Source organism: Macrobrachium nipponense, chromosome 28, assembly GCF_015104395.2.
Source record: "Macrobrachium nipponense isolate FS-2020 chromosome 28, ASM1510439v2, whole genome shotgun sequence".
In the NCBI taxonomy this organism is placed as follows: domain Eukaryota; kingdom Metazoa; phylum Arthropoda; class Malacostraca; order Decapoda; family Palaemonidae; genus Macrobrachium; species Macrobrachium nipponense.
The window spans coordinates 46,925,272-46,937,771 of record NC_087217.1 but is presented as its reverse complement, the minus strand read 5'-3'; the positions used below and the strand labels follow the sequence as shown (position 1 = coordinate 46,937,771).

General features: G+C 34.6%; 1 protein-coding gene across 1 annotated transcript in view; it reads left to right on the top strand.

The window, feature by feature from the left end:
• Nucleotides 1–12,500, top strand: part of LOC135201720 (histidine ammonia-lyase-like) — a 97,293-nt gene that overhangs the window by 9,584 nt on the left and 75,209 nt on the right. Inside the window, exons 5-8 of the mRNA XM_064230895.1 lie at nt 43–115; nt 730–796; nt 7,845–8,008; nt 9,535–9,674. Coding sequence (XP_064086965.1) covers nt 43–115; nt 730–796; nt 7,845–8,008; nt 9,535–9,674 — 444 coding nt within the window. The remainder of the gene's footprint in view (nt 1–42; nt 116–729; nt 797–7,844; nt 8,009–9,534; nt 9,675–12,500) is intronic.

The following is a 12,500-nucleotide window of genomic DNA, read 5'->3' as shown; positions in this document are numbered from 1 at the left end:
TTTAACTCAATTTCATAAGCTGACTTCATTCCTTCGTTTCAGCTGAGCACTGAGGCTGAAATGGCGGTCAAGGGGTCACGTGACCTGGTTGAGAAGATCGTGAGAGAGAACAAAGGTAAGTCTTCAAGTTTATATGAAAAAAGATGTCGAGTCTTTGAGAGAAATTTCTCAGACCGTCAATATTCAGCTAAAAATGAATTCCATCTTGTTTTTGCAATACACAGAAACGTTTTACATTATTTCTTTTGACCAAAAGTTCATTTATATTCGGTGTAAAAAAAATACATTCACATTATGGCAAACAAAACGCATTGCACTTACGATTTCAGGCTTTGCAAAAAAAAAAAAAAAAAATACATTCACGTCATGGCAAACAAAGCGAAGTGCACTTATTATATTGTAAGGCATTTGCAAAAAAAGTACATTCACATCTCGGTAAACAAAGCGAAGTACACATACATTGTCAGGCATTAGAAAATAAACATTCACATTATGGCAAAGCTGGCGAAGTACACATACATCTTTAGACATTTAAAAAAAATGACGGACAATGTAATTATAAGGACAGTTCATTGCAAACACTTTGAGTCAATCTGAATCTCTTTGACGACGAAAACTAACCGTCACATGAACCTTTCTATTAACATTTATACGGCAATTTTCGCTTTATATTTATTTATTCACTTATTTATTTACTTACTTATTTATCCATCTACTTTTGCCTTCCAGTTGTGTATGGCATCACGACCGGATTCGGCAAGTTTGCTAGAATGACTATCCCGGAAGATAAACTCAGGTAGGTTTGAGAAAAGCATTTGACTTTTTTTTCGAGATATATTTACGTTCGTCTAACTCTCCTGCGGTTGTGCTAGGACGAATTAAGTACTCACAAATACTTATAATACTAATGAGAAGAAGAAGAAGAAGAAGAAGAAGAAGAAGAAGAAGAAGAAGAAGAAGAATTTATGGTATTTAAAAAAAATTCTTGCCTTCAATATCACGTAAGATTGTGGCTTCGTGATTTAGTCACAACTCTTAATTACGAATGACACCTTCCACGGGCTGGTTGATGCCCGAAGTTATTACGCATATTAAGTTGATCAGTCTAAGGCCGTCTAAAGTGATCTGTACAAGAGCTAAGCCCTGTTCCATTTTCATTTTTCGCCAAGAATGAAACCTTTACAGTCTGACTGTGAGAAACAAACAGCTTCAGAAAGCACATCCAGTAATTAACTCGATAAATAACTTTTAGCAACACCTCCAATAACGCCACGTATTCAGACATAGAAAATAACACCAGGAATGGAACTTCACATGAAAGACATACTGGATGGCTTCCATTCCAGCAGAACTCTCATTTCCAGTCCAATGACCTTCAAAATGTGGCTTCCAGTAATCAGTCCACAATTCAGAGACAATCAATATGAGCACCTTTCCCCATAATTCACACGTAACAGTCATGTCCAGGGATTGAATTTCATTTTTTTTTAAATTCCACTTTTCTATCTGTAATTCTCTTCGTCGCCAATTTCTCATACCTGCTTGAGATTTTTAGTTTTTTTATCTTTTTTTTTTTTAATCTCAGATCAGGCACGATGCTGAGAACATCCGCGAAGAAAGGTCCTCTGGATTATACATATGCATATGTATATATATATATATATATATATATATATATATATATATATATATATATATATATATATATATATATATATATATATATATATATATATATATATATATATATATATATATATATATAAATATATACATTTGATTATGCATATACATATATGTATCTAGTATGTATGTAGTATAGAGAGAGACCTTAGACCTTACCTTACAGACCTTACATTTTGTTCGGGTTGCCCCAGGTCCCTCAGTGTGAGGCACCTCTAATGTCTACCAGAGAGTTGCTAGTACATCTTCCGGTATATTTTGCATCTTCCAATCTTGGATGGTCTGGGATGCAGTTTAGATATTTGTCGAGCTTATTCTTAAACACATCTACGCTCACTCCTGATATATTCCTCAGATGAGCTGGCAACGCATTGAATAGACGCTGCATTATCGATGCTGGTGCGTAGTGGATTAATGTCCTGTGTGCTTTCCTTATTTTTCCTGGTATAGTTTTGGGTACTATTAATCTACCTCTGCTTGCTCTTTCTGATATTTTTAGTTCCATGATGTTTTCTGCTATTCCTTCTATCTGTTTCCATGCCTGAATTATCATGTAGCGTTCTCTTCTCCTTTCTAGACTATATAATTTTAATGATGTAGTCTTTCCCAGTAGTCAAGGTCCTTAACTTCTTCTATTCTAGCTGTAAAGGACCTTTGTACACTCTCTATTTGTGCAATATCCTTTTGATAGTGTGGGTACCATATCATATTGCAATATTCAAGTGGACTACGTACATATGTTTTATAAAGCATAATCATGTGTTCAGCTTTTCTTGTTTTGAAGTGCAGTAACAACATTCCCATTTTTGCTTTACATTTTGCCAATAGAATTGCTATTTGATCATTGCATAACATGTTCCTATTCATCATCACACCAAGGTCTTTAACTGCTTCCTTATTTGTGATTGTCTCATTATTAGGTCCCCTATATGCATATAGCTTTCCTTCTCTGTCTCCATAATTTATTGATTCAAATTCAAATTTATCAGAGTTAAATACCATCCTATTTACCTCTGCCCAATCATATACTTTGTTAAGGTCTCTTTGTAGAGCGTTCCTATCTTCATCACAAGTAATTTCTCTACTTATTCTTGTGTCATCAGCGAAACTACTCACTACCGAATCCTTAACATTACTGTCTATGTCTTCAATCATAATAACAAACAGTATTGCAGCTAACACCGTACCTTGTGGCACACCGGATATTACCTTGGCTTCCTCCGATTTCTCATCGTTTGCAATAACTATCTGTTTTCTGTTGTGAAAAAATTCTTTTAACCATCTTCCTACTTTATCCACGATATTGTGTTTTCTAATTTTCTTTGCTAATATATTATGGTCTACCTTGTCAAAATCTTTTGCAAAGTCTAGATGAACCACATCTGTTTCATTTCCGCTTTTCATATTTTTGATTATGTTCTCACGGTGGACTAACAGTTGGGTTTGTGTACTTTTTCCAGGTACGAAACCATGTTGTCCTATATTAAACAAATTATTTTTTATTAAATGTTTCATAATATTTTTCTTCATTACCCTTTCATACACTTTCATAATATGTGATGTTAGACTCACAGGCCTATAATTACTTGCCTCTAGTCTTGATCCACTTTTGAAAGTAGGGGTAATATATGCTAATTTGTGCTCATCATAAATCTTGCCTGTATCTACACTTTGTCTTAATAATATTGCAAGTGGCTTTGCGATAGAATGAACTACTTTCTTTAACAAAATAGCAGGAACTCCATCAGGCCCTGCTGCAGCTCCATTTTTAATTTCATTAATAGCCTGCACAATATCAGCTTCATTAATATCTATGTCAGCTAAATATTCACTATTTTCGTCCCTTACTTCTATATCATTGTCTTCATTATCTATTCTAGGGGTGAATTCTCTCTTATATCGTTCTGCCAATATGTTGCAAATTTCCTTTTTTTCATTCGTCAATCTCCCTTCAATTCTTAGAGGGCCTATTTCTATTCTTCTTTTATTCATCTTTTTCGCGTATGAGTAAAATAGTTTGGGGTTTTGCTTGATATTTATTAGGGTTTTTTCTTCCAAGTCCCGTTTTTCATTTTCTTTTGATTGTATAATCTTTTGTTCTGCATTTTCTATCTTATTTTTTAGTTCTATAACTTTCCATGCATTTTTTTCTTTTGCAAGACCTTTTTTCCACTTTTTGATTTTCTGGAACAAGATCCTTCTGTCTCTTGGTATGCATGACTGATGTTTACTTTTCTTCTTTGGTATATATTTATCCACTATTTTCTCTAATATTTTATATAATATCTCCGTATTTACCCTTATGTCATCACTTACGAAAATGTTATCCCAATCTTTGTTTAATTCTTCATTTATTTCTGACATTTTATTTTTACTGTAGAAGTTGTATTTTCCATATCCTTCCCACTTTTTCATTTCTTGCTTATCTCTGTTTTCACTTGCTTTGGAATGGACTGTTAATTCTATGACATTATGGTCTGAAATACTCGCATTATAAACTATTATTTCTTTAACATAATTCATCTCGTTCACAAATACTAGGTCTAAGGTATTTTCCTTTCTTGTTGGCAGGTGATTTATTTGTTGAATGTTGTATTCTAGTAGCATATCTAATAGCTTTTCGAATTGCCTCTTATCTTCTGCACTACTATTGCTCTCTTTTTTATATGTATAAGTACAACCACAATCTCCTATTCGTTCTTTCCAGTCTACGAAAGGAAAGTTAAGGTCTCCAGATAGGAGAATAGTCCAGTCCTTGTGATTTCTACATATATCATCCAATTTTTCTATTATTAAGTCAAACTCTTTAGTATTAGGAGGTCTATATATTACTATGTTCATAAATTTTTCAGATTCAAATTCTACCGCTATTAGTTCACATTCTGAGTTACTATATTTCTCATATATTTTTCCTTGTTTTTTGTCTTTCCCATATATTGCGGTTCCCCCTTGATTCCTATTTTTTCTATCTGATCTATAAGTTTGGAACCCTTTTATTTGATCATCATTCCCAGTCTCTTGGGAATACCAGGTTTCACTTATATTCATTATATCTATTTTCTTTCAATTTGGGTTAGTTCTTCTAAGTACTCTATTTTTCTTTTGAGTTACTCGTAACTAAACCCTGCACATTCATCACTATGATGGTTTGCGTGTTTTCCTTCCATTTAATATGTGTAATAATAAGGATTATCCCATGTCTCTTTCCTGTTCTGGTATGTTGTTCTTTTTTTCATTTCCAGAAATTCTGACATTAAAAAATCCAACTTTTCCATAATATTTGATCTTCCTTCATCATAATTATTCATTTTGTGTCTGAATCTGCAATTTTCTCCGTATCTGCAATATCCTCTTGCATAATAAATACAGTTATTATCTCTTGAGTAGAATCTTGGAGCTGAGGCTTTGATATTTTTTGCTGACATCTCTGCGTATCTCGTTGATGGCTTGCTTTTTTCTTTTGCCTGATATTCTTTATTCCTCTCTTTATTTGTTTCTTTCTTATTTTGGATTTTATTACTTGATTGATTATTTATTTGATTATGATTCATGGCTACAGGGTGCATATATTTACATTTTTTGTCGAACTTACATCCTTTTCCTTCTTTTAGGTTTTTGCATATTTTTGGATGCAGATCATCCTCATAGCCATCTAGGTATGCACATTTACCATATATTTCATAGTTGTGACGTACCTTAGGATGTTTGTAGTAACATCTTTCTCCAAATCTGCAATTCCCTCTTTTCAAAAGGTTGCAGACTTTGTCTTTTTTGTCTATTTTTTTCCTCTTTCCCGTCATTGTGTAGATCTGGGTAGAGCCTCTTCGGGATTTTCTTTTGTGTTGTCATATCGTAATTTATTTCTTCGTAAGTATGCTGCTTTATTGCCTCATATGTAGTATCAATGAGTATCTCTGCATCCATACTTTTATCTTGTTCTTTGTTTTCCTTATTTTTTTCTGTCATTTCAGTTTTGTTTACTTCTCTTCCGTTTTCCTCTTCTTCTTCTTCCTCTTCCTCTTCTTCTTCATCCTCAACTATTTGTACATTCAATCTTGATTTAATAACATTGTCTATCCATGATAGACATGTTGAGCAAAATATTCTGGTATCTTTTCTCATATCTTGCATTACCTCAGCACATTGTGGATGGGTCGGAATGTTGCATGCAGCACATTTTCTGATTAGGTTTTGTGGATTAACTATGCTATACCACACCTTACACAGTTTGCATGCTTTTGGCATTCTTTTTCCTAATGCATCAATTAGGATATTCACAATGTTCACCTTATTCATATTCTTTGTCGGAATATGTTGGTTTATGTATATTTTCTTTATGAGTCTCTTGACCACTTGGATTTTATTTGGAACTTCTTCAATTATTTTCAAGATGTTTTCAGTTGATTTGTTCCAATTTGAAGGAATATATCCTTCTAATATATCTATGAATGCTTTTGTATCTTTTTGGTTAAGACTGTTGCTGATCTCATAATGAGAAATGCCAGTTCCCTTCCTGCTACCTCATCGTATTGCGAATCTGCCAAGCAAGCTAAATTTCGCCATTTCTTCCCACAGTTGGAACTTACTGCCATCTTGTTCTGATTTACAGTATTTCACTTGATACACTAAATTAGAAGACGCTTTATCCTACTATTTTCACACTAATCTTATCACCGATAGTTCACGAACACTTCTAGATAGAGAGAGAGAGAGAGAGAGAGAGAGAGAGAGAGAGAGAGACGTGTATCAGTATTATTTATCAAAGTCTCTAACTACATGAGACAGAATATAAGAATATAATTCTGTTCATTGAAATATATATATATATATATATATATATATATATATATATATATATATATATATATATATACTTATATTAATTGAAACAAGATTTACATTACGAGGAAGAATTATCTCTTTACGTGCTGCAAATTGGACTTTATTATAGAGAGAGAGAGAGAGAGAGAGAGAGAGAGAGAGAACTCCTGAATAATTAGAGATATCTTTATTGAATGAAATCTAAACGTTTGGTCTACCCTTTAATCAAAGTGGCAGAATTATACTAATGATTTTAACTCGCCGTATTAAAATTAAAAATGATTTTATTGACAAAATTTTGATTTCTACAAAGCTCTACTAACTACGTACCGCTGTAGCACACCATACGAAAGTCAAACAGCGACTCTCTGTTGCTCTTCTCTGCCATTTCACAATTCATCTCAAACGAGCAGAAAAGAACAATATATCTTCTAACGGAAATCAGATGTTCCAGCCAGCGAGCTGCAACCTCTTATATAGTCGCAACCGGGTGCCTTTGATCTACGCCGTGGCGGCTGGAAAGGTTAATGTATCTTCCAGGCCAGAGCGGTTACTATGGTACGAGCCATTCTTGCTGATGTGAAATCCGTCTGGATTATGAAAGGGATATTCCAGCAGGTTCCAGGCTTATATACGATAAGCTAGAATTCGCCTGTTCTTACTGAGGTGGCCTACTTCTGGCTTATTCCATTGGGTTCCAGGCTTATATATGATAAGCTAAAATTCGCCTATTCGCACAGAGGTGGCCTACTTCTGGCTCATTCCAGCGGGTTCTAGGCTCATATATGATAAGCTAAAATTCGCCTATTTTTCCTGGGGTAGCATCCTCTAGCTTATTCCATCAGGTTCAGTAGTTTCCAGGTGTTTTCTGATCGTCATTCTTATGTGAACACTTGAGAAAGTGAAGTTCGTAGTCCAGGTTCAATTAAGTTCTGTCCGTCCCTAGAGGTACTTATATATATATATATATATATATATATATAATATTATATATATATATTATATTAATAATATTTGGATCTTTCGTCAACTATATGATCAGGTGGTTCTTTTCAGTCTTAAGACGACATATGTTATGTGTTTATTGGCATTTTATAAACGTAACATGGTTAAATAACAATAGGAAATAGGAATCATTATATTCATTATATTATTATTATTATTATTATTATTATTATTATTATTATTATTATTATTATTATTATTATTATTATTATTATTATTATTATTGCAATAATAATTACTGCTTCCTTCGCCGGGTATCATGATGATTTCCTTTCAAACTTATTATTATGTATCACTTTTATATAATTACTCAACGTATTTATTTCTCTTTTCAGTGAGCTACAATTGAATCTAATTCGATCCCACGCTGCTGGCGTGGGTAATCCCTTATCTCCGGACAAGACGAAGATGCTTCTGGCCCTGAGGATCAACATTCTGGCCAAGGGGTACTCCGGTATATCCCTGCCGGTCCTCAATCACCTAATTGGAGCTTTTAATGGTGAGGCCCTTTCAAGTGTCTTTCAGTCTTACAATAATGTTTTTCTTTGTCTTGTGCTCGCATCTTGCTTTCTTGAGCTCGTTTTCAAGTAAAATATGAGAAATATAAGTAAAACTGTAAAGTAGTTTCTAGTCGTTTCTAATTTAATGGTTTCCTGGAACTAAATTGTAATTAGAGTGATTTTTTCATCTGCGAGCAGAAAAGGAAATAATATTACTATTTTCATCAGCAGAAGAACCTTTTCCCAGAATCTATTTTCTACCAGATAATTCCTCTTTGATTATCTATCCTCCCTATCAGTCTAGTTTATTTTCTCTGATAATATTACAATATTTTTTCTGTAACTTTATTCCTCACTTTCTAAACAAAGGTTTACAGGTGTTCCGAGATTATTCGTGTTAAAGAATATTCACAGAGGAAATTCGTAGCAAGATCCTTCTCTTATGAAAGAACCTTTCACAAACTGGCGGTCATAAACAGAAAGTACAGAGACTTATTAAACGAAGACAGTAGCAAATGGACAGAGGATCGAGACGGTAATTCCTGACCAGCCGTCGAAAATGACATCAAGATATGGAAGACGTTAGGCCTAAATACGGTCCTAAGTTCAGACAAATAAACCATTCTACTTACTTCTATAGTTATAGGCCTACAAACTGCTGGGAAGGAAGGCTGGTGCGGGACTAGATGACGCCGTTTCTTTCAGATAAATTTGCTTTATAACACAATCGTGAACACACACACACACACACACACAACACACACACACAAAATCATCATACCTATTTTGATAACGACATCATTTCCATTAACCGTCAGATACCGAGGACAACTGATAAAGAATAGTTTACCATAAATATTGTTTCATTCTCTCATCATTCTCACTCTTTATAGAAAACTATATTTGATAGGGATACTACGCTATTTACAATGATCTTACTACGATACGGCAATTTGGAAATGACACTGTCTCTGACTCACATTCAGCGGAAATATTCCAAGCTTAGAAAATAGAAGTGATGAAGATAAATATGCATGTTCATTATATTAGAAATTATTTGTATATACTAAGCTGTAAATATAACACAGAAAACTATGAGTAAGATGATAGCATTGACTTTTTTGGTTGTTGCAAATTCTCTCTCTCTCTCTCTCTCTCTCTCTCTCTCTCTCTCTCTCTCTCTCTCTCTCTCTGTAATAATGTAGACATATTAACAAAAGTGAGAGGCCATTATTGATGCATGTATGATTATGAATAGAATAAAATTCTATTTGATAATACTCCAGTTAGTCTATAGAAAGAGACAGTATTGTTGTGAGAGATGATTTTCACATTTCTGTTTCCAGTGTTGTATAAAACCAGAAATTCTGGTCTTGCAGTCTTCATATATGGACTAGATTTGACTGATAACTATAGATAATAGCTGTATAATCTATGTGAATTACTGGACTTCATTTTGCTGAGACTTTTTAGGGCTACTGTGTCTCCCTTTAGGCGTTTAAACCTGATTCTGTTTTCCTTCCAGCTTCTTGTCTACCCTGGGTTCCAGAGAAGGGAACAGTGGGGGCCTCAGGGGACTTGGCACCCCTAGCCCACCTGGCCCTGGGGATGCTTGGGGAGGGCAAGATGTGGAGTCCTAAGACTGGATGGGGAGACGCCAAATACGTAAGTGTGGAAATGGCGTTCTTTGACGTTCTCTGTGTACCTTCTTTTAATGTCTGGGAAGGATGACTGTTTGATAGAGCAGTAGCATGTTAAGCATACTTAATTCTTTAAATTGGTTTTACTGAATAGCAGGTGATTTGCATAATTCATTATATGCTAAAGTTGGTGGTCTACTGCGCATTTTGATTCTGGCCAGAAAGTAGTACTAAAATAGAACTCTGACCAGAAAGCAGTAGTAAAACAGAACTCTGACCAGAAAGTAAGTACTAAAACAGAACTCTGACCAGGAAGTAGTACCAAAACAGAACTCTGACACCAGAAAGTAGTACTAAAACAGAACGCTGACCAAGAAGTAAGTACTAAAACAGAACTTTGACCAGAAAGTATTACTAAAACAGAACTTCCGAGCCAGAAAGTTATTACTAAACTTAAAACTCTGACCGGACAGTCGTCCCAAAACAGAACTCTGACACCAGAAAGTAGTTACTAAAACAGATACTCTGACCCAGGAAAGTAAGTCTAAAACAGAGATTGTTTCTTTGAAAACCAGAAAGTCGTACTAAAACGACTCTGATGCAGAAAGTAATTACTAAACGGAACTAAGGACCAGAAGTAAAAAAGTAACTAAACAGAACTCTTGAGCCAAGAAAGGTAGTACTAAAACAGAACTTCTGGACCATAAAGTAGTAAACTAAACAGATACTCTGAAAAGCAGAAAGATTTTTAGTACCTAAAACGGAACTCTACCAGAAAGTTAGGTACTAAAACGAACTCCTGAAGCAGAAGTAAGTACTAAAACAGATTTTTGAACGCAAATATATAAAACCAGAAACTCTGCCAGAAAGTAGTGCTAAAAGACAGAACTCTGAGCCGAACGTATTACTAAAACGACTCTGACTAGAAAGTGTGCTAAACAGAACTCCTGAAAAGCAGAAAACGTACGTTACTAACAGGGACTCGACGAAAAGTAGTACTAAAACAGAACTCTGAGGCAGAAAGTAAAGTACTAAAACAGAACTCTGACCAGAAAGTAGTACCTAAAAACGAACTCTGAATCAGAAAGTTAAGTACTAAAACAGATTTTGAAACCAAAAGTAAGTAAACGAAAAACGAACTCTTACCAAGAAAGTAAAAGTACTAAAATCAGACTTTTTTCTGATGCCAGAAAGTAAGTACTAAAAACAAGAACTCTGAACCAGAAAGTATTACTAAAAAGACTCTGACGCAGTCAAAAGTAGTACAAACAGAACTCTGACACAGAAGTATATAAAACGAACGCTGAACGCAAATAAGTAAGTACTAAAACGAAGTTTCTTTGAACCAAAAGTAGTACCGAAAACAGAAAACGCTGACCGAAATTATTTAATTCTAAAACAGAAACTCTTATGACCAGGAAAGTAAGTTACCTAAAGAAAACAGAACCCTTGGCCTAAAGTATTACTAACCGAAACTCTGAGCAAGAAAGTAGTTACTAAAACAGAACCCTGACTAGGAAGTATGCCTAAAACAGAAACTCTGAGCGAAATAAGTACTAAAACAGAAACTCTTAGCGCCCCCCAGAAAGTAAGTACTAAAACGAACTCTGAAGCAAAAGTAATTTACTAAAACCATAACTCTGACCCAGAAAGTTAGTACTAAAACAGAAACTCTGACGAAGTAAGTACTAAAACAGTTTTTACCCTAAAAGTAAGTTACTAAAACAGAAACTTTCTGACCAGAAAGTATTGGCGAAACATGAACTCTGAAAGCAGAAGTTAAGTATAAAACAGACTCTGAGCCAGAAAGTAAGTACTAAACAGAACTCTGAAACCAATAAAGTAAGTACCTAAAACCGACTTTGAACCAGAAAGTAGTGCTAAAACAGAACCTCTGAGGCGAAAAGTAAGTACCTAAAACAGAACTCCTGAACCTGAAAGTCCCAAAGTAAACAAAACAGACGCTTGACCAAGAAGTAATTCTAAAACAGAAACTTTGACCAGAAAGTCGTGCTAAAAACAGGAACCTCTGAAGCAGAAGTAAGTACTAAACGAAACGCTGAAAACCAGAACGTAGTACTTAAACAGAACCTCTGAGCAAAGAAAGTTAAGTACTAAACAACTCTGAACGCAGCAAGTAGTACTAAAAACAGAACGCTGACCAGAAAGGTACGTTACTAAAACAGAACTTTGCCAGAAAGTAAGTACCTAAAACGAAACTCTGACCAGAAAGTAGTACTAAAACAGAACTCTGAGAAAACAGAAACGTAGTACTAAAACAGAACCTGACCAAGAAGTAGTACAAAACCTTTGCCCAAGAAGTAGTACTAAACAGAACTCTGAGCAGAAGTACAAAAACAGAACTGACCGAGTAGTACTAAACAGAAATCTGAGCCGAGTAGTACTAAAACACACTGGTTACCAGAAAGTAGTACTAAAACAGCACTCTGCTGACAGAAAGTATTACTAAAACAGAACTCTGAGCAGAAAGTATTACTAAAACAGAACTCCAAATGAGCAGCCCTGTGTTGCCCACGTGAAAACTTAGAAATGTTACTCTCTGAGTAAAAGTACTAAAACAGAACTCTGAGCAGAAAGTATTACTAAAACAGAACTTTGACCAGAAAGTAGTACTAAAACAGAACTCTGAGCAGAAAGTATGTACTAAAACAGAACTGACCAGAAAGTAGTACTAAAACGAACTCTGAGCAGAAAGTACCTTACGATTTTGAAAACCAGTAAGACTAAAAACAAACTCTGAGCAGAAAGTATTACTAAAACGACTCTGCCAGAAAGTATTACTAAAACAGAACTCTGAGCTTTAAAAAAAGTATTACTAAACAGAACTCTG